The 24,784-nt window shown below is 48.6% G+C and overlaps 1 protein-coding gene across 5 annotated transcripts in view; it reads right to left on the bottom strand.

Moving 5' to 3' along the window:
• The window catches only part of KCNG2 (potassium voltage-gated channel modifier subfamily G member 2), a 67,894-nt gene that overhangs the window by 10,193 nt on the left and 32,917 nt on the right, over positions 1-24,784 (bottom strand). For all 5 annotated transcript variants that reach the window (XM_049900942.1, XM_049900945.1, XM_049900941.1 and 2 more), the window contains exon 2: positions 9,184-9,885. In XM_049900942.1, the coding sequence (XP_049756899.1) occupies positions 9,184-9,831 (648 nt within the window). In that variant the 5' untranslated portion in view covers positions 9,832-9,885. The remainder of the gene's footprint in view (positions 1-9,183; positions 9,886-24,784) is intronic.

Below are 24,784 nucleotides of genomic sequence, written 5' to 3'. Positions count from 1 at the left end.
TACAAGGAACCCCCATAAAGATGCCCCCTTAGCACCTGTACAAGGAACCCCCTCACAGAGTCATCCCCTAAGGCCCTGTACAGAGCCCCAGAGAGACGCTGCCTCAGCCTCTGTATGAGGAGCCCCCTAGAGACACCCCCTTATCCCTGTAGGAGTCCCATAGAGAAGGGGTTATGATGGGAGGGGCTTGGGGTCAGCAGTGGTGATGCTTTCCCCCTCCCCGCCCCTCCGCTCCCATCTGTCCTTATCCGCCCTGTTACAAGAGACAGCTGTGCAGGCTAATTGGCGGGAACTATTCCTGGAACTTTTAACCCAGAAAACAGACCCTTATTTATCATAAGTTGGACACATCTGGTCCACTTGTCAAGCTTGGTCAGAAATAAATCTTGTTCGGCCTGGCTTGATGTTGAGGGGCTGCCCTCACCGTTGACTTCTGCTTGGCGGTTTGCTGACATCTTCACCTACACTTGTGTTTTCTTCAGTCAGACCACCTGCTGCAACTCCGCCCCTCTATGGCTGTGACATGGACTGTTTGCACTCGGCACTGGGGGCAGCAACCATGGGGGCCATGGTCACTCTGGGTGCAAGCTGGCTGGCACCTTCCAACTCGGCCTCACTGGTCCCAGGCTCTGTAAACACAGCCGCTGTCCTGACACTGGCTCTGCTTCCACTCAGGAACAGAAGGGAGAGAAGAGGAAGGGGAGGTGGCTGTGTGCTGGTGGGGGGACACTTGGGTCCCACAGAAGCAGGTGGAAGAACCCTCTTGAAACGGCTTAGTCACTCCATGAAATGGAAGTGGAGGTGAAGGCTGGGGATCGGGGAGAGGTGGGAGGTGGCAGATGTTGGAGACCTGCCTTCAGGGCCATCACAGGGTGTGGCCGCTATGGTGGGTAGCAGGGATCTGTGACAGTCAGGGGTTATGTGGTTCCTGCTGGCAGTATCTTAAAAAGGAATTAAACTACTTGGTCCCATCATTTTGTTTTCCTGATAAAGCTGAGTGTTCTCGTACAGATCTCTCCTGCAAGTTGCAGAGTTGAGATGTGAGTGTGGTCGCCTGAGGCCTGGTCAGCCAGTACTTCTCTCCTGGGACCTCTAGGATGTGTACCCGCCCTGGGCCTGCTGTGGTATGTGTGACACGTCTGTGAGCCAAGCTGTGACACGCCTGGGCCTGCTGCGGTGCATGTGACATGCCTGGGCTGTACTATGGTGTGTGTGATGCGCCTGAGCCTGCTGTGGTACGTGTGACACACCTGAGCCTGCTGTGGTGCATGTGTCTTGCCTGTGAGTCAATCTATGGTGCATGTGACACAATTGTTCTTCCCACTGCTCCAGTTGTGCCCCGAGGAGGGAGCTGCACCTGCTCCGCTGGGCCCGTGGACGACTTCCTGTCTTGGGGAAAGACTACCACACCTGTGTCCCTTGGGAAACACACTGTACTCACCAGGGAGCCACCACCACCTCGAGTCCCAGCCCACAACCACAAACAGCCCACAGGCCCCTCTGGGCCCAGCCACGACGGCTTTCACCTTTAATACACTGTCTTCCCAGAATAGCCAAGCGGACCTGAATTACTGTGGCTCAGGAGCCAAAGGCTGTGCTGTCTCCTGAGGACACGGCCTCCTCCGCTGAATAAAAGTTGCAGCCATAGCCGCCAAGGTCAAGTGGTTAATGAGTTCAGCGACACCGTTTCCTCCAGAGAGGAGAGAAGTGTCAGCATCAGAGTGTAGGGAAAAATGGAGGCTGAAAAATACTGCGCCCTCCGATCCTCATAAAATGCAGAAAATACGTGAAAACAAGATACACAGAAAACATGGGCGCTGCCCATGCGCAACAGGTGTATGTTAAACCCGTGTGGGTGCCTCCTGACACTTTGCAATGACCGAGGGCAGGTTTTGATACTGCAAAAGAACACGAGCTATGAAGTAGAGGTGAGGGAGGCTATCAGCCTGTCAGCTGAGCTCCGGCAGGGAGGACCAGTCCCATCTCACCACGTCCCCGCTCACCCAAGGGGCAAGGAGAGGTGAGTCAATGAGCCACCGTCACCTGAGTCCTTTCCCTGACCTCACGGCTGCAGAAGACATGGCGCCCCAGAGACAGAGGCAGTGATGTGCTCTGAGATGTGGCTGAGTGGAGCTCCCTCTGGGTGGGGCTGTTCAGTGGGGACTCTGTCGGGGGGAACGGAGGGTCCACACAGTGCCCAGGTACACTTACACACATGTACACTCACACACTCTCACACTCACATTCAATCACATCCCACACACACCCATACTCACACTCAATCACTGACATTCACGCTATACTTAATTCAATCACACACACTCATACACACCCACACTCTAAACTCACAATCACACACTCACTCTCACACTTAATTCCATCACACACTCATACGCCCACATTCTCACATACACTCTAACACTCACATTCAATCACACACACTCCCTCACACTTAATTCCATCACACACACTCACACTCCCACACTCACTCCCTCACGCTCACATTCAATCACACACACTCTCACACTCTCACGCGGAGGGCCCCTTCTGTCTTCACCGGCGGCATGTCCCACACCTACAGCTTTCCTCCAAATGCTCAGTGTGTGAGTCCACCAGCGTGCTCCCTGCCTTACACAAAACTGCCTCTGAGATCTCAGACCTCTGGTTCTCACCTGGCGGACAGGGGGCAGAAGTGTGGCCCTTGTGAGGGTCCCCCCGTCACATTTTTTTTTCTCTCATTCTCTAGAACTCACAGGCTAGGCCTCCACCTGCCTTTCTGCGGGTGGAAGGTAAGGTTTTTGAGTTTATTTTGTGAAGTTCCAGCAACACCCATTGGGATTCTGGCTGAGGCTGTAATAAATGTAGATGTTAATTTGGGGAGCTGTTTTCCCCACTCAGGAACATGGTGTGCCTCTCTGCTTGACCTGTCCTTTTATGTCCCTCAGTGGAGTCACATTGTTTTCGTTCCTTATAGACCCTGCACCTTTCTTGCTAAGATGATTTGTAGGCATTTTATGGTTTTGCTCTTACAGTGAACAGAATGGTTTCTTCATTAAGCTTTCCATTACTGCTGGCATAGAGAGAACTGACTGATTTCTGCCTACTTCATCTTACGCCTTAACACATTCACTTATTTCTCCTAAGTTTTCAGTTAATTCTCTTGGATTTTCATCTGACCTGTAAATAATGAGGTAAATCAGATAATCAATATAAAACACACATATCCCCGTGGATATTCTAAAAACATTGAAAGGTGCATTTTCTTGGGTGGACTGTACGGTGTGTGGATTACACTTCAATAAAGGTGTTTTTAAAAAAGGGCCTGGCGATACACTGGTTAATAACACTGCAGTAACGGGCAGGCGAGCGCGGTTCCTGATCCTGAGGGCAGTAGGTCTAAGGCCTCACAGTTAAGAAACTGCTGGCCGACAGTGAGTGGGTCTGTATTTTTTTTTATCGTGTAAGAATATTTATCTTCCTTTAAATCAAAAAAGTTTACATTTTTTAACTGTATGTATTTTATCATCTGTTTTTTAATATGAACTTGTTTACATCAATTTCAGCAAGAGTTTTTAATATTAGAAATGAATGTTAAATTTTAAGAAATGCCTCTACAGTACTTGTGACTGAGGTGCTTTTCTTAATTTCTTCATCTAAATGACAGAGCTAGCAATTTCCTCCTTTAAGCGACATTGTAAGATCAAATCAGCAAATGTAAGTAAAGTGCCTGCCATGGCAAGTGCTCATGAAACTCACTCGGCTGTTTCTGGGTGTCACCAGAGACCTCACCTCGCAACCTCACAAGACTCCTTCAAGGAGGGGCTCATGTCTTTGTTTTGCAAATGGGCAAACTGTGGCCTCCAGAGGGTTGGTGACTGACAGAGGCACTGACAGGGTCAGTGACTGACCAAAACCTGGCTCAATCTCTGAACAGTCATTGCTGGGTTTGGTGGCCTGGCTCTGCCCAGGGCTGGTCAGTGGGCTGGTTGTTCAGTGGGCTGGTCAGTGGGTCAGAAAGGGGCCCTTCTCAATCTCAAGCCATGTCCTTTAAATTCTTTTTTTTTTAATTGTGCTTTAGATGAAAGTTTACAGAGCAAATTAGTTACTTATTAAATAGTTAATACACATATTGTTTTGTGACATTGGTTGCCAACCCCTTGATGTGTTAAACTTTCCCCTTTTCCACCTTGGGTTTCCTGTTTCTGTTTGTCCAGTTTCCCTGTCCCTTCCTGCCTTCTCATCTTCGCTTTGGGGCAGGTGTGCCTGTTAGTCGCATATACATGATTGAACTATAAACACGTTCCTCATGTGTGTTATTGTTGGCCCTATCAAACCAAAAACCCAGTGAACCTATAGGACAGAGTAGAACTGCCCTAAATGGTTTCCAGTGAGCAGCTGGTGGATTCTAACTGCCCACCTTTTGGTTAGCAGCCTGAGTTCTTAACCACTGGGCCACCAGGGCTGAGTGACTTCAGTACTGAGTTAAAACAAAGCGATGTCCTTTTGGTTGCACCATAGGAAAGCTGACAGAAGAAGCCCGGCGCTCGTTCTCACACAGAGGATGAATCTCCTGAGATGCTTCACTGAGGAAGCTTGCCCTGACACTGCTGGTAGACGCACTGGGCCTGGGGTGGGTGCAGGTGGAGGCAGAAGGGTGGAGGGCAGATCTGGTGTCAGGGAGCCACATCAGAGACCCTGGCAGGCAGAGGCAAAGACACCGTGCGCCATTGCAGTTGTCGTGGAGGAGTTCGGATTGGAGCCCTGCCTACGTCAGAGTCTGAGAACTTAACCAGCATCCAACTCTGCCTCTCACGGTGACGGGAGAAGCCTTGGACAAACTGCCAGAAAGGTAACCTTGGACCTTCTTTCAAAGTACAAGTCTTTGTTCAAACGAAACACAATATAAATCTCTTATTTTTTTCCTGCCAAATTTGTGCTGAAAGGAGAGGGCCCCTCCCCGAGCTTTCTATTTATCACTTGTTTAGTAAACTAGCCCACATACCAGCTCTGTCTGCAGCAACTGTCAGGGCTCCCAGCATGAACCCGGGGCAGTGGTCCCTCAGATATGGGCCCCAGAACCGAGGGACCATGTGGGGCGGGGGGGTGGGGGGGGGCGCTGCACGCAGGGGCCTGGGAAGTGCCTTGTGAGCCCTTGAGTGCATTGGGTCCTGTGGTAGCCCAGCTCACCTTGTGTCAGTGGGACTGCACTCAGGGATGGCTGGCTCCCCTTCCTTTCTCAGCAGCCTCAGAGGAAGCCCTGGCCTCACTCCATGGAGAAGGAGGGCAGAAACAGGATCTAAGCCCAGCTGTGTCTGACCCAGCACTGGGCTGGGTCCTTCCCCTCACCTCCCCCACCCCGGTAACAGTGCCGCTGGGTTTTCTGAGACCTTGATCAGACAATATTTGCTAACAGATTAAATAACCAAACTGGCCCCTTTCCAGGGTTCTGGCGCAGCCCCCGCTCTGGGCAGCAGCTGTGGACTCTGAGTTCTGCAGTGCCCACAGCTTCCCTGGGACACCACCCTGGCCTTCACTGCCAGCATCAAGACGCAGAGTTGCTGGTGATGCTCCCTTGTGCTTTGGGTCTCTGGGCAATGGGCAGAGATGCTTTGGGCTCTTGGCAGCAGTCTGGTGGCTGTGCTGGCTGCTGACAACCATTCTGTGTCCCCCTCCTCCTTGGGAACACCAGCCCATGTTCCAGCTGGGGAAGACTCATCTGCCGTCTCTGTACTGCCTGCACCAGGGTTTGGTGAGGTTTTTTGGAACCGCCTGTCCTCACTGTCTGCTGCCCTCCTGTGGCTAGGAGTGGCCGGCTGGGCGCCACGTGGAGGTCTCTCGCCAGCCCTGCCCTGCTGGCCTTGGGCTCTGTGGGAGAAGGGACTTCACTCTTGTTGAGGTGCTGTGGTTCCGGACCAAAGCTGCTGATCTTAGGCCAGTAATGGGTGGGGAGTTCCCCCAGGCATGCTCAGGAAAAAAGCCCCCAAGGGTCTCTTCTTTGCCTACTCTTTCTGGAGAAAGGAGCTCTTACTGCAAGAAACCCGCAGTGTGCCTCTTGCTCAGTCCATGAAGGGCTTGTCTCACTGCGTTTGGTTCCAGTAGCAGACAATGCCTTCTGCCACAGCTGCAGCAAGCCTCATACAGATGGCCATCTTGGTGTTGATGGGGCTGGCTGGGCTCACATATGTGGCTGAGGAGCAGATTATGGTAAACATAGAATAAACGTGTCGCCTTGTGGAGTGTGCCAGTGACAAGAACACCAGGAGGCTCGCTGACACACGGAAGCTGCAGCGCTCTCACCCGCTCCCACGTGTGGTCCACGTGACGTCACAGCTCCCACCGGCTCGGCAGAAACGTCCTCAGTGAACCCAGCACTCGAACACCATGCCCTGAATCTATCACTAATTACGTGGCTGTGACTCATCCTGTGAGTTTAAAGGAAAAGTCAACTCCCACTGCCAGTCTCAGCCTCAGTGTAAAGGAAGGAATGGCTCTTGAAAAACAAACCAAACTTCAGTGAAGACGTGCTGTTCCCGTAGGCAGGGTGGCTTGGAACCCTGCCACTGCGTCTCTAAGCAACACGGACAGTGCCAGACAGAAGGACATGTAGCTCTCTGTCCCCCTCTCTGTAGAGCATCCCGATGGCCTCATTTGGCACCTCCTCGTCATGTAGCCTCTGTTGTCCCAGCAGCCTGGGAATCTATGCAGATCAAGAGCAATGTGGCTCCAATAACATGCTACGTTGCTAGAAAGGCCCCGGGGGAAGTTGTTTCCACCCAGTAATAGGGGTGCACTGGTGAGTAAAATGCCACATCCCATCATCAGGGACAGTGTCCCCATGCCAGACCCTCCCCTCATGTCTGCGTATTCACGTGGCATTGCTGTCACTGAGGCATGTAGGCTATTTTATCCCCAGACAGTGGGATGGAAGAGATAGGACGAAGGGAGAGACATTTCCTTTTTCCCTTCCTGCACACGTTTCTACATCAAACTAAAGGCCCCAGGACTCAGTGGACATTTGGGGAGGCAACAGGAGGTGAAGGCGTTACCCTTCTGCATGGAGGGGCTTGTACAGTGCGGTGAATGCTTCAGGGCCAACGATGACACTGAAGGCTGAGACCCGGGGACGCAAGGCAGAGAGACTGGGTCTCAGCTTGGACCCACCTTCACTGCCCCAGGAGAAGTTGTTCAGTATTCAAGTCTGAGATTCTTCGCCTTATCAGGCTTTGACCACCCTCGCTCTTCAAGGAGGCTATGGCCTGCCAAGCTCCCTCCAAGCCTCTGGTATTAAGAACATCTACTAGTCTGCCGGGGGAGGGTGTTCAAGGCGGTGATTCCAGGGAGGACAAGAGCAAGAACCGGCAAGAGCTCTTTCCAGAACACTAGCCCACCAAGGCCACCCAGGCCATCCACCCTGCTGGCCTGGGCACCTCAGGCTGAGAGCTCATGCTCATGCGAGCTTCTGACCATTGCCCTAAGCTGGCTCTTTCCAGAATACCAGTCCACCCAGCCCGTCCACCCTGCTGACCTGGGCACCTCAGGCTGAGGGTCTCACACTTACGAGCCACTGGCCTTCTTTCTCACCACTCACAGGTCCCCTGAGCATCTCCATGCTGTTAGAGATGTCATGGTAGTTTTGCTTGAGGTTTTACTTGATTCTGGAGCTAATCTCTATCTTTATATACCGACCAACAGACCAACAGCTCAGACGAACAGGAGCATTATGCAGTGATTTTCTTCTGACTGGGGCATTGTCTCTTCAAACAGGCAGGTTGGAAGGAGCTGGCTCCATATCCTGAGAATTCTCATATCCCAGAGCAAGACCCACCATGGACCTCACCACTCCTGTTGCCCAATTCTTACATGAATGACTTTTTCTCCTGAATTCCATGTGGAGTTATTATTACCTAGAAAACCCAAGCGTGTAAAGTACCTCTTTAGAAGCAGAATTAGAAAGCTGGGCTGGGTCAAGACAGCTGGAATTGAAGGCCCAATGAGGAAGCCAAACCAATTTCCTAAAATTTACATTTAAATTTAAACTCCAGTTAGTGCTACATCTCTGGTCAAGGCGGCTTTACGGGATAACATCCTGGGAGCATCGGGGTGCCCCCTCCCCAGCTCCTCACTACATCTCCTGATAATGAGGTGACCTGCCAGGTCAGCTCAGGCTTGACTTCCTGTGGGAGTTGGTTAAGGTCAGGGAGGGAAGGCCAGAGCAGGAGGGAGGAGGGAAGGCTCAGGACCCCCGCAACCACTTGGTGTGACTGCACGTTCTGGGGGTGTGCCATCAGAAAATGGCCCCCACATGGGCTTTGGTACAGTGCTGTTCACTTCTCCATGAAGCCCGTGGACCCTGTCAGCACAGACCCTGCTCTGGTGTGGGCGCCACCCTCTCCGAGAGCTTTCTGGATGTTCTACAGCCCATGCACCGTGACAGGTCTGCCAGGTCTCCCCGCTAGCCATGGAATCCCACTGATCCACAGGGCACTTCCACCACCATTTGAGGCTGACACTCCCAAATCAACAGTGATGGGAGAAGGACAAACAGAGGGGCAAGGAACTCTACAACTTGCCAAGGAACATGACCCAGCACCTCCTGATTTTTGCCTCTTTCCCACAAAGCCGGTGCCAGCATTGCTGAACAGGGAGCCTGGGCTTGGACCTCGACCCCTGACCCCTAAAGAACACTCAGGTTGTGGCCTTCTGGGCTAAGGTGACCCAACTTAAAGCACAGGACTCTCCAGACCCTTAAGACTCAAATACTTTTCCTCCCGTTGTCCAGCTCTGGCACCTGCCTCCCTGAGCTGCTGGAGAGAGGTGCCGACAAGGCCTCAGCCTGCCTCGCTGCTCTGGGCAGCTGTTCAGATTGGCTGTGACTCCGGGCCTGTGCTGTCTTACAGGGCAGCGGTCTGGCCTGGAGGTGTCATCCGCTTATCGTGGTTCTCTGGACCAGATTATGTGAATGGGTCTCTTCCATCACTGAGTGGGTGGGGTGTAGGACCCCGCTGGGCCTGCGTTCCCTGGCTACACCACAGCCCTCCCCCGGCGCCCTGTCCACACTGTCTGCGCCCACTTACTCAGACCACCCTCGTCCACTCCTGCTGCCCCGGCCCTCACACCCTGTTTCCCCTGCCCGGATGCCACGGCCGCCCCCATTCCCTTGCCTGGCCCTTGGTGCTTGCTTACCCGCTCCTCCTCGGCGCGGATGTCCGGCATGGTGCTCAGGCAGAGGCCCACGGCGGTGATGGCCACGAAGGAGACAGAAACGCAGGCGAAGAGCTTGCCCGCCAGCCCCGAGTGCGGGTTTTCCACTACTTCGCGCAGGAGCCTCCGGCCACGAGCCAGCCGCCCGGCAGGCCCCAGGGTGCACTCCTGGGAGCCCAAGGAGGCATGGCCCGGCCCGGCCCCGCGCTCGGCCTCCGCCACCTCCTCTTCGCGGCGCCGCAGTCGCCGCAGGCAGCAGCGCTCCAGGCGCGCCTCGTCGATGCCCCAGTAGGCCAGCTCGTCGCGGAAGGCCAGCGCGCACGAGTCGCGCAGCAGCCGCAGTTTGCCTGCGCGCAGGAGCGCCGCAATGATGCGGAACGCGCTGGGGTTGCGGTCGAAGAAGAATTCGTCGCGGCCCGCGTCGTAGTCGTCGCAGACGCGAAGCAGTTCGTCGGGGCCGCGGCAGGCGCGTAGGCGCTCCAGGCGCGCCAGAGGACAGCGGGCCAGCGCGGCCCAGGGCAGGCGAAGCCGACAGCCACCCACGTTGATAATGACGTGCCGGGTGCCGCCGAGGCCACCGCCAAGACCACCGACGCGGGGCTGCTCTGCGGGCCCGGGCAGCAGGGCCATGGCCCCATGCACACACCAACTGGGAGACGCGGGGGCAGCGTCTGGCAGCCGGGCCTGCAAAAAGCAACAGACTGCGATTAGGGCCCTGACGACACGAGGACACAGCTGGCAACACGTGCGACCCAGGGGTGCTGGAGAAGGGCCAACACAGCACGAGCTACTCAAGAGCTTCCTGTGGCCCTCCTGTCCACTAGGTTATCCCTTTCTGACATCAACAGCATCTACAGAGACTCCAAACCTGTTACTTGGGTCACTAATGTCAGACCCATAGAGCTCTCCATACCCCCCTTTAGGTGTGGACCTGGCCTTAATTCACTAGAACAACCAAAATATGGGCCATGGGACAAGTGACAAAAGGCAGCTTTGCAAATAGACGCCTGGGTGTCATCTCTGGAGATGCTACCTCCATAGATCTCAGTGAGTAGTTCTGAGCCAGGGCTAAGGGCTAGGCATTTGCATATTAAAAGAAAAAAACACCCTACCTGCTCTTCAACAAATAAATGTAAAGGGAAAAAAAAGATGGCTGCTATCAATTAAAATAGACATAAGAAACAGCCAAATTCAACATGAGGACACTGGACTCCCATCAGAATGAACCCACTATAAAAAGACACTCAAGAGTAAATGAGACAACCTGGGCGCTGTACATTATATGACTTTAAGGGATTTGTCGAAAGGTATGATGATAATATGGTGATAATGTGGTAATGTGAAAAAATGGGGGCTGGTTTTTATCTCTTAGTGATACATAGTGAGGTATTTACAGAGGAAATGGTACATTTGGGATCTTCATTAGACCAATCCAATGGGAGGTGGTGTATAGATGAGACAACCTTCACCTGATTTCACAATTGCTGGAGTTGGGTGATGGGGACACTGGGGTTCGTGACACTATTCTCTCTACTTTTACCCATGTTTGGAAACTTTTTAAAGAGCTTCCAGATAACTTTGCTGTGTAGTTGGGGTTGACGACCACTGCGCCAGAGAAATAGGAAACTCAGTCCCTGACTCCTCTGTCCGCCACAACTACTCTGAATCTGAGGTTCATTATTTGGTGTCCGTAGAGATCCTTCAGGGGGACCATGAACCTTCTAAAATTATATGCAAATATTTCTGTATATGCACATTTTTGATAGAGGGCCCACAGTCTTCATCAGATTCTCAGTAGGATATGTGGCCCCAAAAGATTAAGAGCACAGCTTCAAACGTTCAGAGAAGGGGAAAACAATCTTTGGAGCACAGGCAGTCCCTGGGTTATGAATGTCATGTGACTTACAGACAACTCGTACTTGCCCTTCAATGTTGTGTAAACTTGCCCTCAGTTTGAAACGATTGAACCAAAACTTACTCACAACCAATTCTTCATCACAGTCACCTTCACTTGCCGCACGTACAGCTTTTAAATAATTGAAAAGTCTTTGAGCCTTTTCCTGCGCTAAAACCCGAAGCCAAACCTGTTGCCATCAAGTCAATTGCAATTCATAGCAACCCTATAGGACAGAGTAGAACTGCGCCATAAAGTTTCCAAAGAACAGCTGGTGGATTTGAACTGCTGGCCTTTTTGGTTAGCAGAGAACTCTTAAACCACTTAGTCACCAAGGCTCCTTCTTGCACTAAAGTAAGGCTAAATAAGAACCATATGCACCTGTTCCAGCTTACCCACAAATTTGACTTAAAGACACAGTTAGGAACAGATCTCATTCATAACCTGGGGACTGCCTGTATATGAATTGCTAGCCCAGGTTCCATTCAAAAGATGATGGATATGCATCCCCCTCACTAATTGGTAGTATGGATTACACCTCAACATAAAGAAAACGAAAATCCTCACAACTGGACCAATTAGCAACATGATGATAAAGGGAGAAAAGATTAAAGTTGTTAGGGATTTCATTTCACTTGGATCCACAATCAACACCCATGGAAACAGCAGTCAAGAAATCAAACAATGTATTGCATTGGGCAAATCTGCTGCAAAAGACCTCTTTAAAGTGTTAAAAAGCAATGGCATCACTTCCAGGACTAAGAGCACCTGACCCAAGCCATGGTATTTTCTGTTACCTCATACGCATGTGGAAGCTGGACAATCAATAAGGAAGACTGAAGAAGTGATGCATTTGAATTATGGTGTAGGCGAAGAATACTGAATATACCATGGACTGCCAGAAGAATGAACAAATATGTCTTAGAAGAAGTACAGCCAGAATGCTCCTTAGAAGGGAGGACGGCAAGACTTCGTCTCATGTACTTTGGTTATGTTATCAGGAGGGAGCAGTCCCTGGAGGACATAACCCTTGGTAAAGCAGAGGATCAGCAAAAAAGAGGAAGACTCTCAACGAGGTGGATCGACAAAGTAGCTGCAACAATGGGCTCAAACATAGCAGTGATTGTGAGGATGGCACAGAACCGGGCAGTATTTCGTTCTGTTGTACATAGGGTTGCTCTGAGTTGGAATCAACGGCACCTAACAATAACAAGACTAATTGGTGGTCATGAGCACTCAGCCACTCATCATCAGACGCCTGCTTAGGAACACTTGTGCAAAGACAGGATTTAGATGAATTACTTATACAAATCATTATTGAACTATTCTCATTTTATTCTCTGAACCAGGTAAGAGGCTCACAGAAGAAATTATATTCTTCTTCCTAACGAGGATCTCATACTAGCATCAGCACAGACCAACAACCAAAATTCCTAAACACTTTGGCTTACTCAGCACTCTTGAAAGAGCTATTTCACAAAATACGTTAATGTGACCAAATCATTTTTTGGTCTGAATATGTACATTTTTATTTTCATGACATGTTTACTTAATATATTATGTTTCATTCTGTTATAATGGGGTCAAAATGCAGGTGGAAGGAGGAAGACGTCTACAGTAATCACAAGGACAGCGTGTGCTGTGACCTTCACAAGCCAAGTTCACGGCATGATTTGAAGGAGGAAGTGACCAAGACCCAAATTTTTGTGTGTGCTTCTGCCCCATGTCAGTGTATTCATTCAATCCAAATTTAATCAATGTCTGCTGTGAGACAGACATCCTGATGTTGACAACTTGGCTTCATGGAGCTTCCAGGTGGGAACAGACAAATCCAGTACGTTCGATCCCGCATGATAAACTCTATGACAAGAAAGAAGAAGCTGCTGGACGGGCATGTAGCAAGGGCCAGGACAGTCAAAGAAGGCTCCTTAGAGACAGCTGAGGCCTAAAGGATTAGCCAACGGGAAGTTTGAAGAAGTTGTGCTAGAGGAAGGAGATCCTATTTTATTGAAGAGCAGCCAATTGTTTAGATCATGGAAACTGCTACAGAGACTTCCTGAGCTGCATCCTGAAGTCAAAGACTCTGGGGGATGAGAGGCTGTAAGAGCTCCATCTCGTCAGACTCCCGTGGGCTTCCAAACCTGAACTCTCTTAATGAGGCAGTCAGACATCTGAGCACGCTGAGTGTGGAACTGCAGGGAATAAACAAGAGCTGTGCCGACTTGTCAAGGAAGGGTAGGTGCACACATCCAGCCTCACTCAGGGACTGTGGGGAATGGCACCTGAGGCTGCCCTGCAGTCTCCAGAAGCACCGGAAAGCGGACTTGGAAGGATTTCAGAGTCACGTGCAGTTCCGGGAGTGGCTCACGGGGCGGGGCCGTGCAGTCCTGTTGTGTGTTTGCTTTTAAGCCGACACTCAGAGCGCATCTCGCAGACGTGTGTCAGCAGCCCTGTTGTGTGCCTCAGCTTCAAACCAAGCTGAACACACTCATGAAGTCCACCAAGAAGACCCTCAGCAGAATTTCTTTTTTTCTATTACTCTTGGTATTGCTTGAAGTTTCTGGTCACAGTCTGGCAGGTTCTGGGTCCATTTTGCTCTGTGGGAGCACAGTATAATCTCTTTCAGGTAACTGCTGAAATCAAAGCGGAGACTAGTGATTATACCTGAAATATAAACCTCAAGTTTCACCATATGAGACCGAGAAATAATCTGACTTATGTAACACACATTATGTCGGGAAAGCTTTTCTTGGCTCCTGTCTGGCTTGATTCCTCCACTTCTCTATGTCCACTTAGAACGTGTATACTAAATCTGTAGAGCAGGTTGGGTTCTTTCGTAACCAATTCAAATGTGTGCTCCAAATTCTTTGTACGTAGGGATGAAAAATCATTCAGATAACTGATAGTTGGCTGATTGTCAGGTGCCGTTGAGTTGGTTGCGACTCATAGTGACCCCACGTGCAACAGAACGAAACACTGCCCAGTCCTGCACCATTCTCACAGTGATTGTCATACTTGAGCCCATTGTTGCAGCTGCTGTGTCAATCCATCTTGTTGAGGGTCTTCTTCTTTTTCACTGACCCTCTACTTTACCAAGCATGATGTCCTTCTCCAGGGACTGATCCCTCCTAACATGTCCAAAGTATGTGAGATGAAGTCTTGCCATCCTTGCTTCTAAGGAGCGTTCTGGCTGTACTTCTTCATAATCAGCTAGAATTTGGAAATTTTGCTGTAACCCCGCCCTCACCAGAATATACATTTAAAAATATAAACAAATTATATGCCATTTTAAAAGTCAACTTGTTTTTAAGTCAACTTGAGGTTGACCTAAGAGATTACAAAGTTACTTCTGAAAGCCATGAAGTACATGCTCCATCCCCGGCATGGAACATAACAGACACTTAAGTGCTGTTGATTATAAGAAAAAGACTGACAGCTCAATAGAAAAATGGGCAAATTGACATAACATTTATAGGGAAGGAAAACAAATAGATTTTAGACATAAGAAAAGATGCTGGACTTCATAGTAGCAAAAATAAACATTTTAAATTGCCATGAGGTATCATACTGGCATAGATCAATACATTTGGTGACACACTTTATTGTCAAAGATGTGGGCTCATTAGAATCGTTCAATGATGATAGAAGGGTACACTGGTACAACCATCATGGCAATATTCATTAAGATCTTAAACGCACATATCTTTTGATCTGGCAAGCCGTTCTGGGAATTTGTCTTCTATATTCATACTTTTACAAAATGATGCATATAGAATGACATCCTTTGCTGTATTTTGTTGGTGGTAGTAAAGGATTGGAAACAACCTAAATATCCATTAATAGGGCATTGATTAAGTACTTATGGTATATCTATGGAGTCTTGGCAGCACAGTGGTTGAGAGCTCGGCTACTAACCAAAAGGTTGGCAATCACTGCTTGGAAACCCTATGGGGCAGTTCTACTCTGTTCTGTAGGGTCCCTATGAGTCGGAGTTGACTTGACCGCAATGGGGTTGTTTTGATTTGGTATATCTATACAATGGAATACAATGAAGATGTTCAAAGGAACGCTCTCCTAGATGAAGCAGGAGAGAAAAGTCAGGTAGGCTTCCACTTCTGGCAAGATGGTGGAGTAGATAATCTGAAAACTCTCTTTACTCAAACATCTAAAAATGCTGGATAAAATATAAGAAATATCCTTTACCACGCATAGCTCTTTCTTGTTTTCTCAAGAACTTGCTTTAAAATTTTAAAGAATTAAAAATACTAAAGAGTCTACTTTTAATGTAAGGTATTTACTTACTCACTCAAGAAAGTAAGAGAAAGCCTCAGGGCTCAAACTCAAGAAGAACCAAAATGCAGAGTTAAGTATGAGCTGACTAGGGGCTGCTCTGTGCTTGTGTTTGGGTGGGAAGAAGTGCTGTTGATCTCAGTATCTAAGGAGCTTTGGATACAGTGGCCTTGTAAGGAAAGAAGAGAATCCTTGGCCTGGCATGAGGTGGGAGTTTGATCTGATTCCACGTAAAGCAGGGACCTTCGTAGGGCTACATTCTCAGTAAAAGGGTACTCCTGGAGAAAATTACCTCCTGGTATAAGAAGATTAACTTCTGTGCCTGGCTCCAGGTAAAAAATGAGACTACGTGTCTAAAAGCCTACCCACACAAGGGGTTTGAGGTTGAAAGTTTGGTCTGTAAAACTCAATATGGTCCATGAAACTCAAAGCTAAGAAATTATCTCCCATAAAAAGTAGTCGCAGGTTGGTGATCTACCTGGGGCACCTGATGGAACCAAATTCACAATCAGTCTGTAGCAGGGGTCTGAACTGGGGTGACTCTTCCCCCAGAGGACATTTGGCAAGATCTAGAGGCTGTTTTGGTCATTGTGACTAGGGCAGGGGGGGATAAGATGGCATCTATCAGGTAGAGGCCAGGGATGCTGCTAACATGCTGCAATGCACAAGTCACCCCCCACAATAACGAATTATCTGGCTTAAAATGTCAATAGTTCTGTTGGCCTAGTCAAGCTTCATAGGATTCCCACAGATAAAGCCCCAACTAAGCTGAATTTACAAACCCAAATTATAAAACACACAAGGAACAACCCACCATGAGCAAATATCAGCAGACACATTAATAATAAATAGGATTAGCCCGCTAGGAACTTTAGATAATAGAATTATCAAAACAGTTAAAGACTGAAAGAAGAAATTGAAAACACAAGGAAAAACAAGACATTATCAAAAAGACTAGGTGTATCTGAATACGAAACAAAACACCTAAAATTAAAAAAATATCTTCACTATGCGGGATGAAAAGATAAAGTTGAAAACCAGGTTGAGGAGTTTTCTCCCAGAAGGGCATCAGAAAGGGGTCAATAGGTAGCAAATACTACAGAAAGATTCACACATATGGAGGATAAATTGAAAATAGCCATATTTGCTTGCTAGGAATTTCAGAAGAAGAGGCAAAAATAAATCAAAGAAAGAAAGTATTTAAAGATTTAGAATTGGCCAGAGTTAAAGAAAAATGAAAGACCTCTCGTCAGAAAAGCTCTTAGAGTGCCAAACAGGAAAATTCCACCCTGGATTCATTAGGTGTCAAATGTGGAAGCTTTAATCACTAAAGTAAATGGATCGAAAGGACCTTGCAGATTTTTTAAATTGGAAAATAAGAAACGCTGTAGTTCTTTAGCCTAGGGGAAAGAGGCATTTGAATGCTGTAGCCACGGACTCTGAACAGTGTTCTCCTTTCGCCACCTTGGCCAGGGCACTGCTACCCTCACTCTGCATAAACCAAAAAAAACCGAACCTGTTGCCATCGAGTTGATTCTGACTCATAGTGACCCTATAGGACAGTGTAGAACTGCCCCATATGGTTTCCAAGGAGCACCTGGTGGATTCGAACTGCCAGCCTCTTGGTTAGCAACCATAGCTCTTAACTACTACACCACCAGGCTCTCCAAGTCAGACAGTTTTCAGCGTGAATCCCTGTAACACTTTGGTAATTGAGGCTCAGGCAATGAGGCCCTGCTGTGTCACGGACAGAAAAGTCCAGAAGGCTTGATTGGCTCTTTCCTTCAAGGCAAACCGCTTCAGAGCAGATGGTGAAATTTTTTTTTTTTGCATTTTTTACCTGGAGCCAGGAACAGAAGTTTTATAATCTTCTTATACCAGGAGGTAATTTTCTCCTAGGGTACCCTTTCACTGAGAATGCAGCCCTATGAAGGTCCCCGCTTTAAGTGGAATCAGTTCTCACCTTGTGTCCAGTTTTCCAGTCCTGCCTGCCAGCTGCACCCCAAGGCCCCTGAACCCATCACAGATAAACCTTTGCTGACTGGAAGCTACGTCAGGCACTGCCGGCGGCTCCAGGAGAGAAAACACGTGGGTAAGTGTGGAGCAGCAAATTAAAGCTGGATCTCTGGGGAGATGGAGGAGACAGTGCTGCCAGAGGTGTGTGCAGGGGGCACCTCCACAGGCAGGTGAGAGGACACTGGTCCGCAGCGGAGAGAGGGTTTACTCTGGACTGAATTTGTTGCTTTGGAGTTAGGTGTAAAAACATTAAGTGGAACAGACTAAACCTCTTTAGTAGACCAGGAGGTTTTGGATTTTACGAAAAGACTGAAGGGTTCTGTCCTGGGGGAAACTTCCTTTCTTGTACAAGAAAAGGCTCTGAGCTTTCTCCTCAGAGAAGTCAGCCTTTGACAGGAGCCCCCTTGCTCCATCTGGGAAGATGTGGCAGTTGCTGCCCTGCGTCATTCCTGACCGTCCATCCTAGAGCTGTGAGTCAGATGTCCAGCTCAGCTCCTGTATCTCTCCATGGGCTGTCTGGCTACCTGGCCCCATCCTGCCAGGATATGCTGGGGAGGGATTCGAGGACTGACGCTCCCAGGAGCAGCTTGTAGCCCACAAGGAGGAAGCTGGGGTGCACATTGGGCGGGGCCTCTCTGAGGCACGAGCTGGCATCCAGTCCAAACTCCGTCAGGTGAAGCCCCACCACCTGTCAGGGGCCTGGCTTGTGAACTGCCCCTTGCTTGGCTGCCTGCCCTCCAGTACCTCTTTCCCCAATCCCAAGTATTTTCTGGGATCACCTCCCAAACATACTACTTGCTTTCCAAACCTTGACTTAGGATTTGCTTCTGGGAGAATCTGAATTAAGACTGCAGGGAGGTGTGAGCCCAGCTCTTTGTCTGGGGTTTGCTCTTCCTGGATTTTGTGGTAACAGGAACAAGCCAAAAAAGTCTAAAAGTGTCATTCATTCATTCACTCAACTAAAGTGGTTACTAAATGCCTTCTTCTATGTACCAGGTGGAGTCCCTGGTGGTGCAAACGGTCAAAGCTGCTCGGCTGCTAACTAAAAGGTTGGCAGTTTGGGTCCACCCAGAGGCACCTCAGAAGAAAGGCCTGGTGATCCACCTCCCAAAAATCAGCCATTCAAAACCATGAGGAGCACAGTTCTACTCTGACACACATGGGGCCACCATGGTCAGAAGTGACTCAATGGAAATTGGTTTATGTACCAGGTACTAAGATTTAAGAAGACAACTTTTCTGTTTCTTGTAGAAAGAAAAAGGATTTAATGACACAATCTTGGGCTGCTTTTACTATATCTCTTATAGGAATTAGTACTATTCTGGAGCCCTGGTTGTGCAGTGGTTAAGAGCTCGGCTGCTAACCAAAAGGTCAGCAGTTCGATCCACCAGCTGCTCCTTGGAAACCCTATGGGGCAGTTCTACTCTGTCCTGTAGGGTCGTTATGAGCTGGAACTGACTCGGCGGCAATGGGTTTGGTTTGGTTTAGTACTATTATGACATTATGTCTCTATACGCCCAATATCTGCCCTGTCAATTACACTCTTGGGTGTCTGTATAATTTATCATCCAAACTGGGATACTTCCTTGGACTGCACGGAGTGCTACTATAACGGCACCTGGACAAGGTAAAGTGAGAGCATGTGCCCTGCTCTTCAGGGTCGATGGGGCTGCATACAGCAGCCACGCAGTGGGACTAAGCAACTGTGCTTGATGGAGGTGGAGAGATGACAGAGCCCCACGAGAGTCCCTGAGTCCATCCACCTATCCAGCCATAAGAAACTGCGGCAAGAGAGAGGGGTGGTAGGTCCATGGAGGCCCCTGACCCACCTTGCCCAAGGAATAGTGAGGCATGGAAGAGGGGTGAGAGTGGAAGAGGAAGCCCTGTGATGAGGCACTTACAAATCCTGCCCCCAACATGCATGCCGACTACCCATGACTCCTCTCTGTCTGGCCCACGGGAGCAGGAGAGAAAACAGGAACTCAGAGCAGAAAGAGGGTGGAGGGCTCAGTCCTCATATGTGATGGAAAGTGGCAAATGAACTTCTTGAGTCCAAGAACAACAACAGTAGCACTGTTTAGTATTAGAGGGCTTGCAGTGTGGTAGGATTTTCATAAATCTTCTGTCTTTTAACACACGTTGACCCTAAGAGATAGATTCTATTTTACAGATTGAAAAACTGAGGCTCAGAGAGGTTAAGCAACGTCCCCTGATCACATCCTGAAAAGTGATAGAGTTAGGATTCTAATTCTCGTCTATCATCAGCTTCTAAAATCCACACTCTTTACACTACTGTACCCTGAACTACCTCCCCTGTTTCACCACCAGATTCCCTTTCCTTCAGCTTTATGTTGATTAATCCAGAAAGGAACATGGTCCTAGCAAACTTCCTGCCTTCATCTACTTTTTCCAAAACAATTATATGTGATGGAATTGGACTTAACTGATGGTTCATTCAACAAGAGAACACCAAGCTCATAAACAACTCCTACATAAACCAGGGTGATGAGACTTGCTACATCGCTAAGACGTGACTATCTGAATCGAAAGGCGATTTTGAGTAACAGGAACTCATATGTTTTGTTCATTCTTTGTGCCTTGGCATTTCTGTAGAAGGCTATACTGCTCAGGGGTATCTGGCATTGCTGATAGCAAATCTTCTAGCAGGACTCAGACAGCCCTGCACTGTTCATCAAAATCCTCTGAATGGAGATTGGCCTTCCCCTGGCTCCTCATCCATGTGGAGCACGATCTTGGCAATGACGGTGGGGTCTGACTGGTCATTCTGGCCTGGCTCCGCAGAGTGGACTGACAGCAATGGCACCACTTTAAGATCCCTTCAGCCCAAAGGCCCTCTGGCCTGTGCTTTTTATTCTAATGTTTCAAGGGTGCACTGGGCAACCACGGGTATTGCAAACTGATTCCTCCTTAAAGAGGGAATGGCTTTCGTATTTCTGAAATTTGGCATCTTATGTATTGTAGAACATCTAAGATCTTTATGTACTCACTTGAAGAATGCAACATATTTAGGAAAGCGTATGTAGGAAATGAGAGCGAGAGAAATCTCAGGCCAGCATGTTTGGGGTATGTGAGCCAAAAGGAGCTGAGAGGCTGTGCTCTGAGGAGGGGTCCCTGAAGACAGGGACTGTGGGCCCCTTACACTTGAGGACTCCTCTAAGGACCTTAGCCATAGCAGTGCCTGATGTTTAATTTACTATGTTTTATAATTATAATATACACCCCTCCATTATCTCCCAACCTTCAGCTAGTCTGTAATATGCACGTGGGTGCACACACACATGCAGATACACACACAGAATCTCAGTGAAGTTCGTTCCTTAAGACTCTGACTTAAAAACTGGGCCCCAGAAGTTGGCCATGCATTCATTCATTCCTACCCATTTATATTCCAGAGGAAATAAAATCCATCTCCTGCTTCTTCGAGTTCCCTGTGCTTTACAAGACTACATTCATCAGCTGGAACCCAGTGAAGATCTTGAATCCCAGCACCATTTTGCCTCGAGGACCACAATGGGGTGGCACCGTCCTCACTTGAGAGAAAAGAACCTACATATCTGGTCCAGGAGGGAAGTCTCCATCTGTTCCCAGACCTCTGACCTTCATCATGGCCTCTCCCCATCACACAAGCTTCTGTAAGAATCCCTCTGGGTTGACCAGCAGCTGCTTAGTGTTGACACCATGTATTTGGTATTTTTTAGCAATTCCTGGTTTCTGCTGGTGTATGGCCCTGACAGATGTCCCTATTTCTGCCCTGGCCTCCCTATCTCCGTTTCTAAACACGCCCTTCTGAAGCCGGCCTGCTGTCCTCTGCTCCCAATGCTGCAGTGTTCTGTTCCCTCAGAGGAAGAGCCAGAGTCCTCACGGTGGTCTACAGGCCCTAACGCCATCACCCCCATCACCCCTCTGCCTCCTCTCCTACCGTTCTCCTCCTTGCCTGCTCTGCTGCTATCTCAGCCTCCTAGTCTGCTCTGGCCTCAGGGCCTTTACACATCCCCACCCCACCTCCTCCTCCCACGGCTGCCTCCCTACCCCTGCAGGCTGTTCACATCTCACCTTCTCCTTGAGGCTTACCCTCATCTCTCAGTTACACTGGTAGATTTTGGGGTCGAAGTAGTCTGAACTGACCAGCTGAACTGGCTCCAGGAACATGGCCATATAATGCCCCCAGAAGAAATGGTAAACCACAGCCTCCACCAGCCTCAGCTCAGAAGAACTAGAGGTGCCTGGCTACTACCACCGACCGCTCTGACAGGAATCACAATAGAGGGTTCCAGACAGAGTGAGAGAAAAATGTAGAACAAAATGCAAATTCACACAAAAAAAGACCAGGCTCACTAGTCTGACAGAGACTGGTAGAACTCCCAAAACTGTGACCCCCAGACACCCTGCTAACTCAGAACTGAAGCCACTTCCAAATTCTACCTTTCAGCCAAAGATTAGACAGGCTTATAAAACAAACAATAACACTCGTATGCAACGCCCCTCTAGTTCAATCAAGTGTACGAGACCCAGTGGGCAATACCTGCCCAAGAGCAAAGATGAGATGGCAAGAAGGGACAGCAAAACTGGATGAATGGACATGAAGAACCTGGTGTGGAAAGGGAAAGGGGGAGAGTACTGACACAATGCAAGCAAGGATTGCAACCAATGTCACACAACAATTTGTGTATAAATTTTTGTGCTGTAAACTTTAACATAAACACCCCCAAATTAAAAAATTAACCATCACAGATGCATATTTAATAAAGTTCAATAGTAGAACAAAAAAAGGAAATGGTAAAAGCCCCCTAAGGCACAAGACCAAGCCCCACACAACATTGTGGAGCAGAAACAGCACTAAACGGGGTCAGGACACCTGGTGTCTAATTATGGCTCCAGGACTAATTGGCTGGGAGAGCCTGGAGAAGTCTTAATTTTCCCTTGATGAGGTGAAGGTCCTCTCTGACACCTGTAGGTAGCACTACCTGGGTGGGAGGAGGGAGATTCTGGTCACCATCCTGTGGGTCATGGAGCCGGTGAGGAGCGTGGTCACTGCTACACAGGGACCCAGGCCGAAAGTTGGCCAGGGAGGCCTCAAAGGAGCCTGGCCAACCCCCCAAAAGGCTGCCTAAGTTGGGCTCAAGCTCCCATGCTGAGGTGCTGTAAGGAAGAGTTTTGGTGTCGAGCTACAAGGGAATGTCTGCCTTCTCCGTTAATTAAAGCCCTGTTCTCTCAGTTAAGTGCATCTGATAGTGTGTGGGCTCCTTGGACAGGATTTGATATTACAGACATAAAGCAAAGGTTCAGTTGGATGTAAATGTGCCGTAGGGAGTTGGGAGAGTTCAAACAAAGCATCTTTCTGCCCTGCTGGAGATTAATGACACATTATTGGAAGCAACAATGCCAGCATTATCCCTTCCCTGGGGCACCACGCTCATGAAATCCGAAGAAAGCTTATCTGAAGTAATGTCATTAGGAGTGAGCGCATAGCTTGTTTGGTTGTAATTAAATGTTACTTATACCCACTACCATGACTTAAAATTCTCCCTCAACTCTGGCCCTAAGAGAGGTACCCACGGGACATCCAAAGAGCTCAGACTCAGTGCGGCGTGATGATTAAGAGAGTGTGGCCTCCCAGGTCAGACAAAACCAGGTTAACATCCTAGCTCTCACACTTACAAGCCGTGTAACCTTGAAAGCCTCAGATTTCATGCCTACAAAACTGGAAGAAATAATAGCACCTATCTTATATGGTTATTGTGGAATCGAAATATAAGATCCTTTGAATAGTGCCTGGCACCTGAGACCTCAATAAACGTTAGTACATATACCACATACGTGCATACATGTATTTATTTATTCTTTTATTTGAAGAATATGTAAGGCCTCAGAAGGTATTCTGAGGGAAGAGGGTTATAGGAAATTGAGGGGTGTCCAGGCTACGAGGCCCAGCTTTTCCCTGAGGCTGGAGTCTATTTACGCCTTTCAGAGAGGACTGTTAAGGAATGGATGGAGGGCTGGAGGGGGCAGCTGGATGTGCCAGTCAATGCCAGACAGGAAGGGCCTGAGTGAGAGGGGACATGGGAAGAGAGGGAGCATGGGAACAAACTCCTTATTGGTGAAATGCTCATTATTCACGGTTATCTCATTATATTTATCCAACAAACACTCATAGAGAACTTAGGAGGTGACAGCAGTGTTCTGAGTCTGTGAAAACATTATATTAGTCAGCTAACGGCCCTATGAGGTAGGTAGGATTACTACCCATATTTTACATATAGGACACTAAGACACAGAGAGGTAACTTGCCCAAGGTCACACAGCAGGTAAGAGGCACAGCAGCTATTGAACCAGGCAGTCTGGCCTGAGTCTGCATTCTTCACCACGATAGTATGCTGCCTCTTGGTAATAAAACTCCCAAAGTACAGGCACAGTGAAATTATGCTTTTTGGGGTAACATAAAGGGGTGAGCCAGTTGGGGGTGGGCAGGTCAGTGATGTGGGCTCCCAGCCCATAAGGACCAACCCCACTGCCTTTTTCTCTCCATGTGGCTGCTGCCCAAAGGGAGAGTAAGGGTAGGGGTGAAAACATCATACCATGTGCTTCCCAGCAGAAAGCAAACTACATGTATCAGCATGTGCAATACTGCTACATGGAAAGGAAGGAGAAATGGAGTTACCTCATTTATTGATGCCTGACCTCTCTGTGGAAACCCTGGCGGCATAGTGGTTAAGAGCTATGGCTGCTAACCAAAAGGTTGGCAGTTCAAATCCACCAAGCGCTCCTTCAAAACCCTATGGGGCAGTTCTACTCTGTCCTGTAGGGTTGCTATGGGTCGGAATCAACTCAACGGCAATGGGTTTGGTTTTTTGGTTTTGGCCTCTCTGTTGGTGCTGCACTAAATGTTAGGTTTTTAGCCACTTTTTTTTTTTTTTTCCTTTTATCATGAATGGATTTGAAAGTTTGGTTTGGTTAGGATCCCAGGTCAAGTTTTATGCATACTCCACGGATTATTTTCTCATCCAGGATTCTTCCCTGCCCAGCCCCACTCCCCTGATACAGTACAACAGTCCAGAGGAAAATAATGACTATTTTGTTTAAACCTGGCTGAATAAATGCAAATAAATTATATGAGTCTAGGACCACTCCTCCCAAGCAGTTTAAAATAAACGATGGGTTAAATGGCATCATGAACCTTAATGCCATTTGCAGTGGGTCAGATCACACAGTTCATTATCATGGTGCCTGGCTCAGGGAGTGGACACCCTCCACCCACGCTGGCCACAAACATGCGCTCCATGGAGCCATAGCGGCACAACAAAGCCACTGTAAGTGTGAGGTTTTCTTAATGTGAGAATGGGTTGGTAACATAAAAAGCTGAGA

This window comes from Elephas maximus, chromosome 11, assembly GCF_024166365.1.
Source record: "Elephas maximus indicus isolate mEleMax1 chromosome 11, mEleMax1 primary haplotype, whole genome shotgun sequence".
Classification (NCBI taxonomy): domain Eukaryota; kingdom Metazoa; phylum Chordata; class Mammalia; order Proboscidea; family Elephantidae; genus Elephas; species Elephas maximus.
Note: the sequence above shows the minus strand (reverse complement) of the source record. Positions and strands in the feature narration are given on the sequence as shown.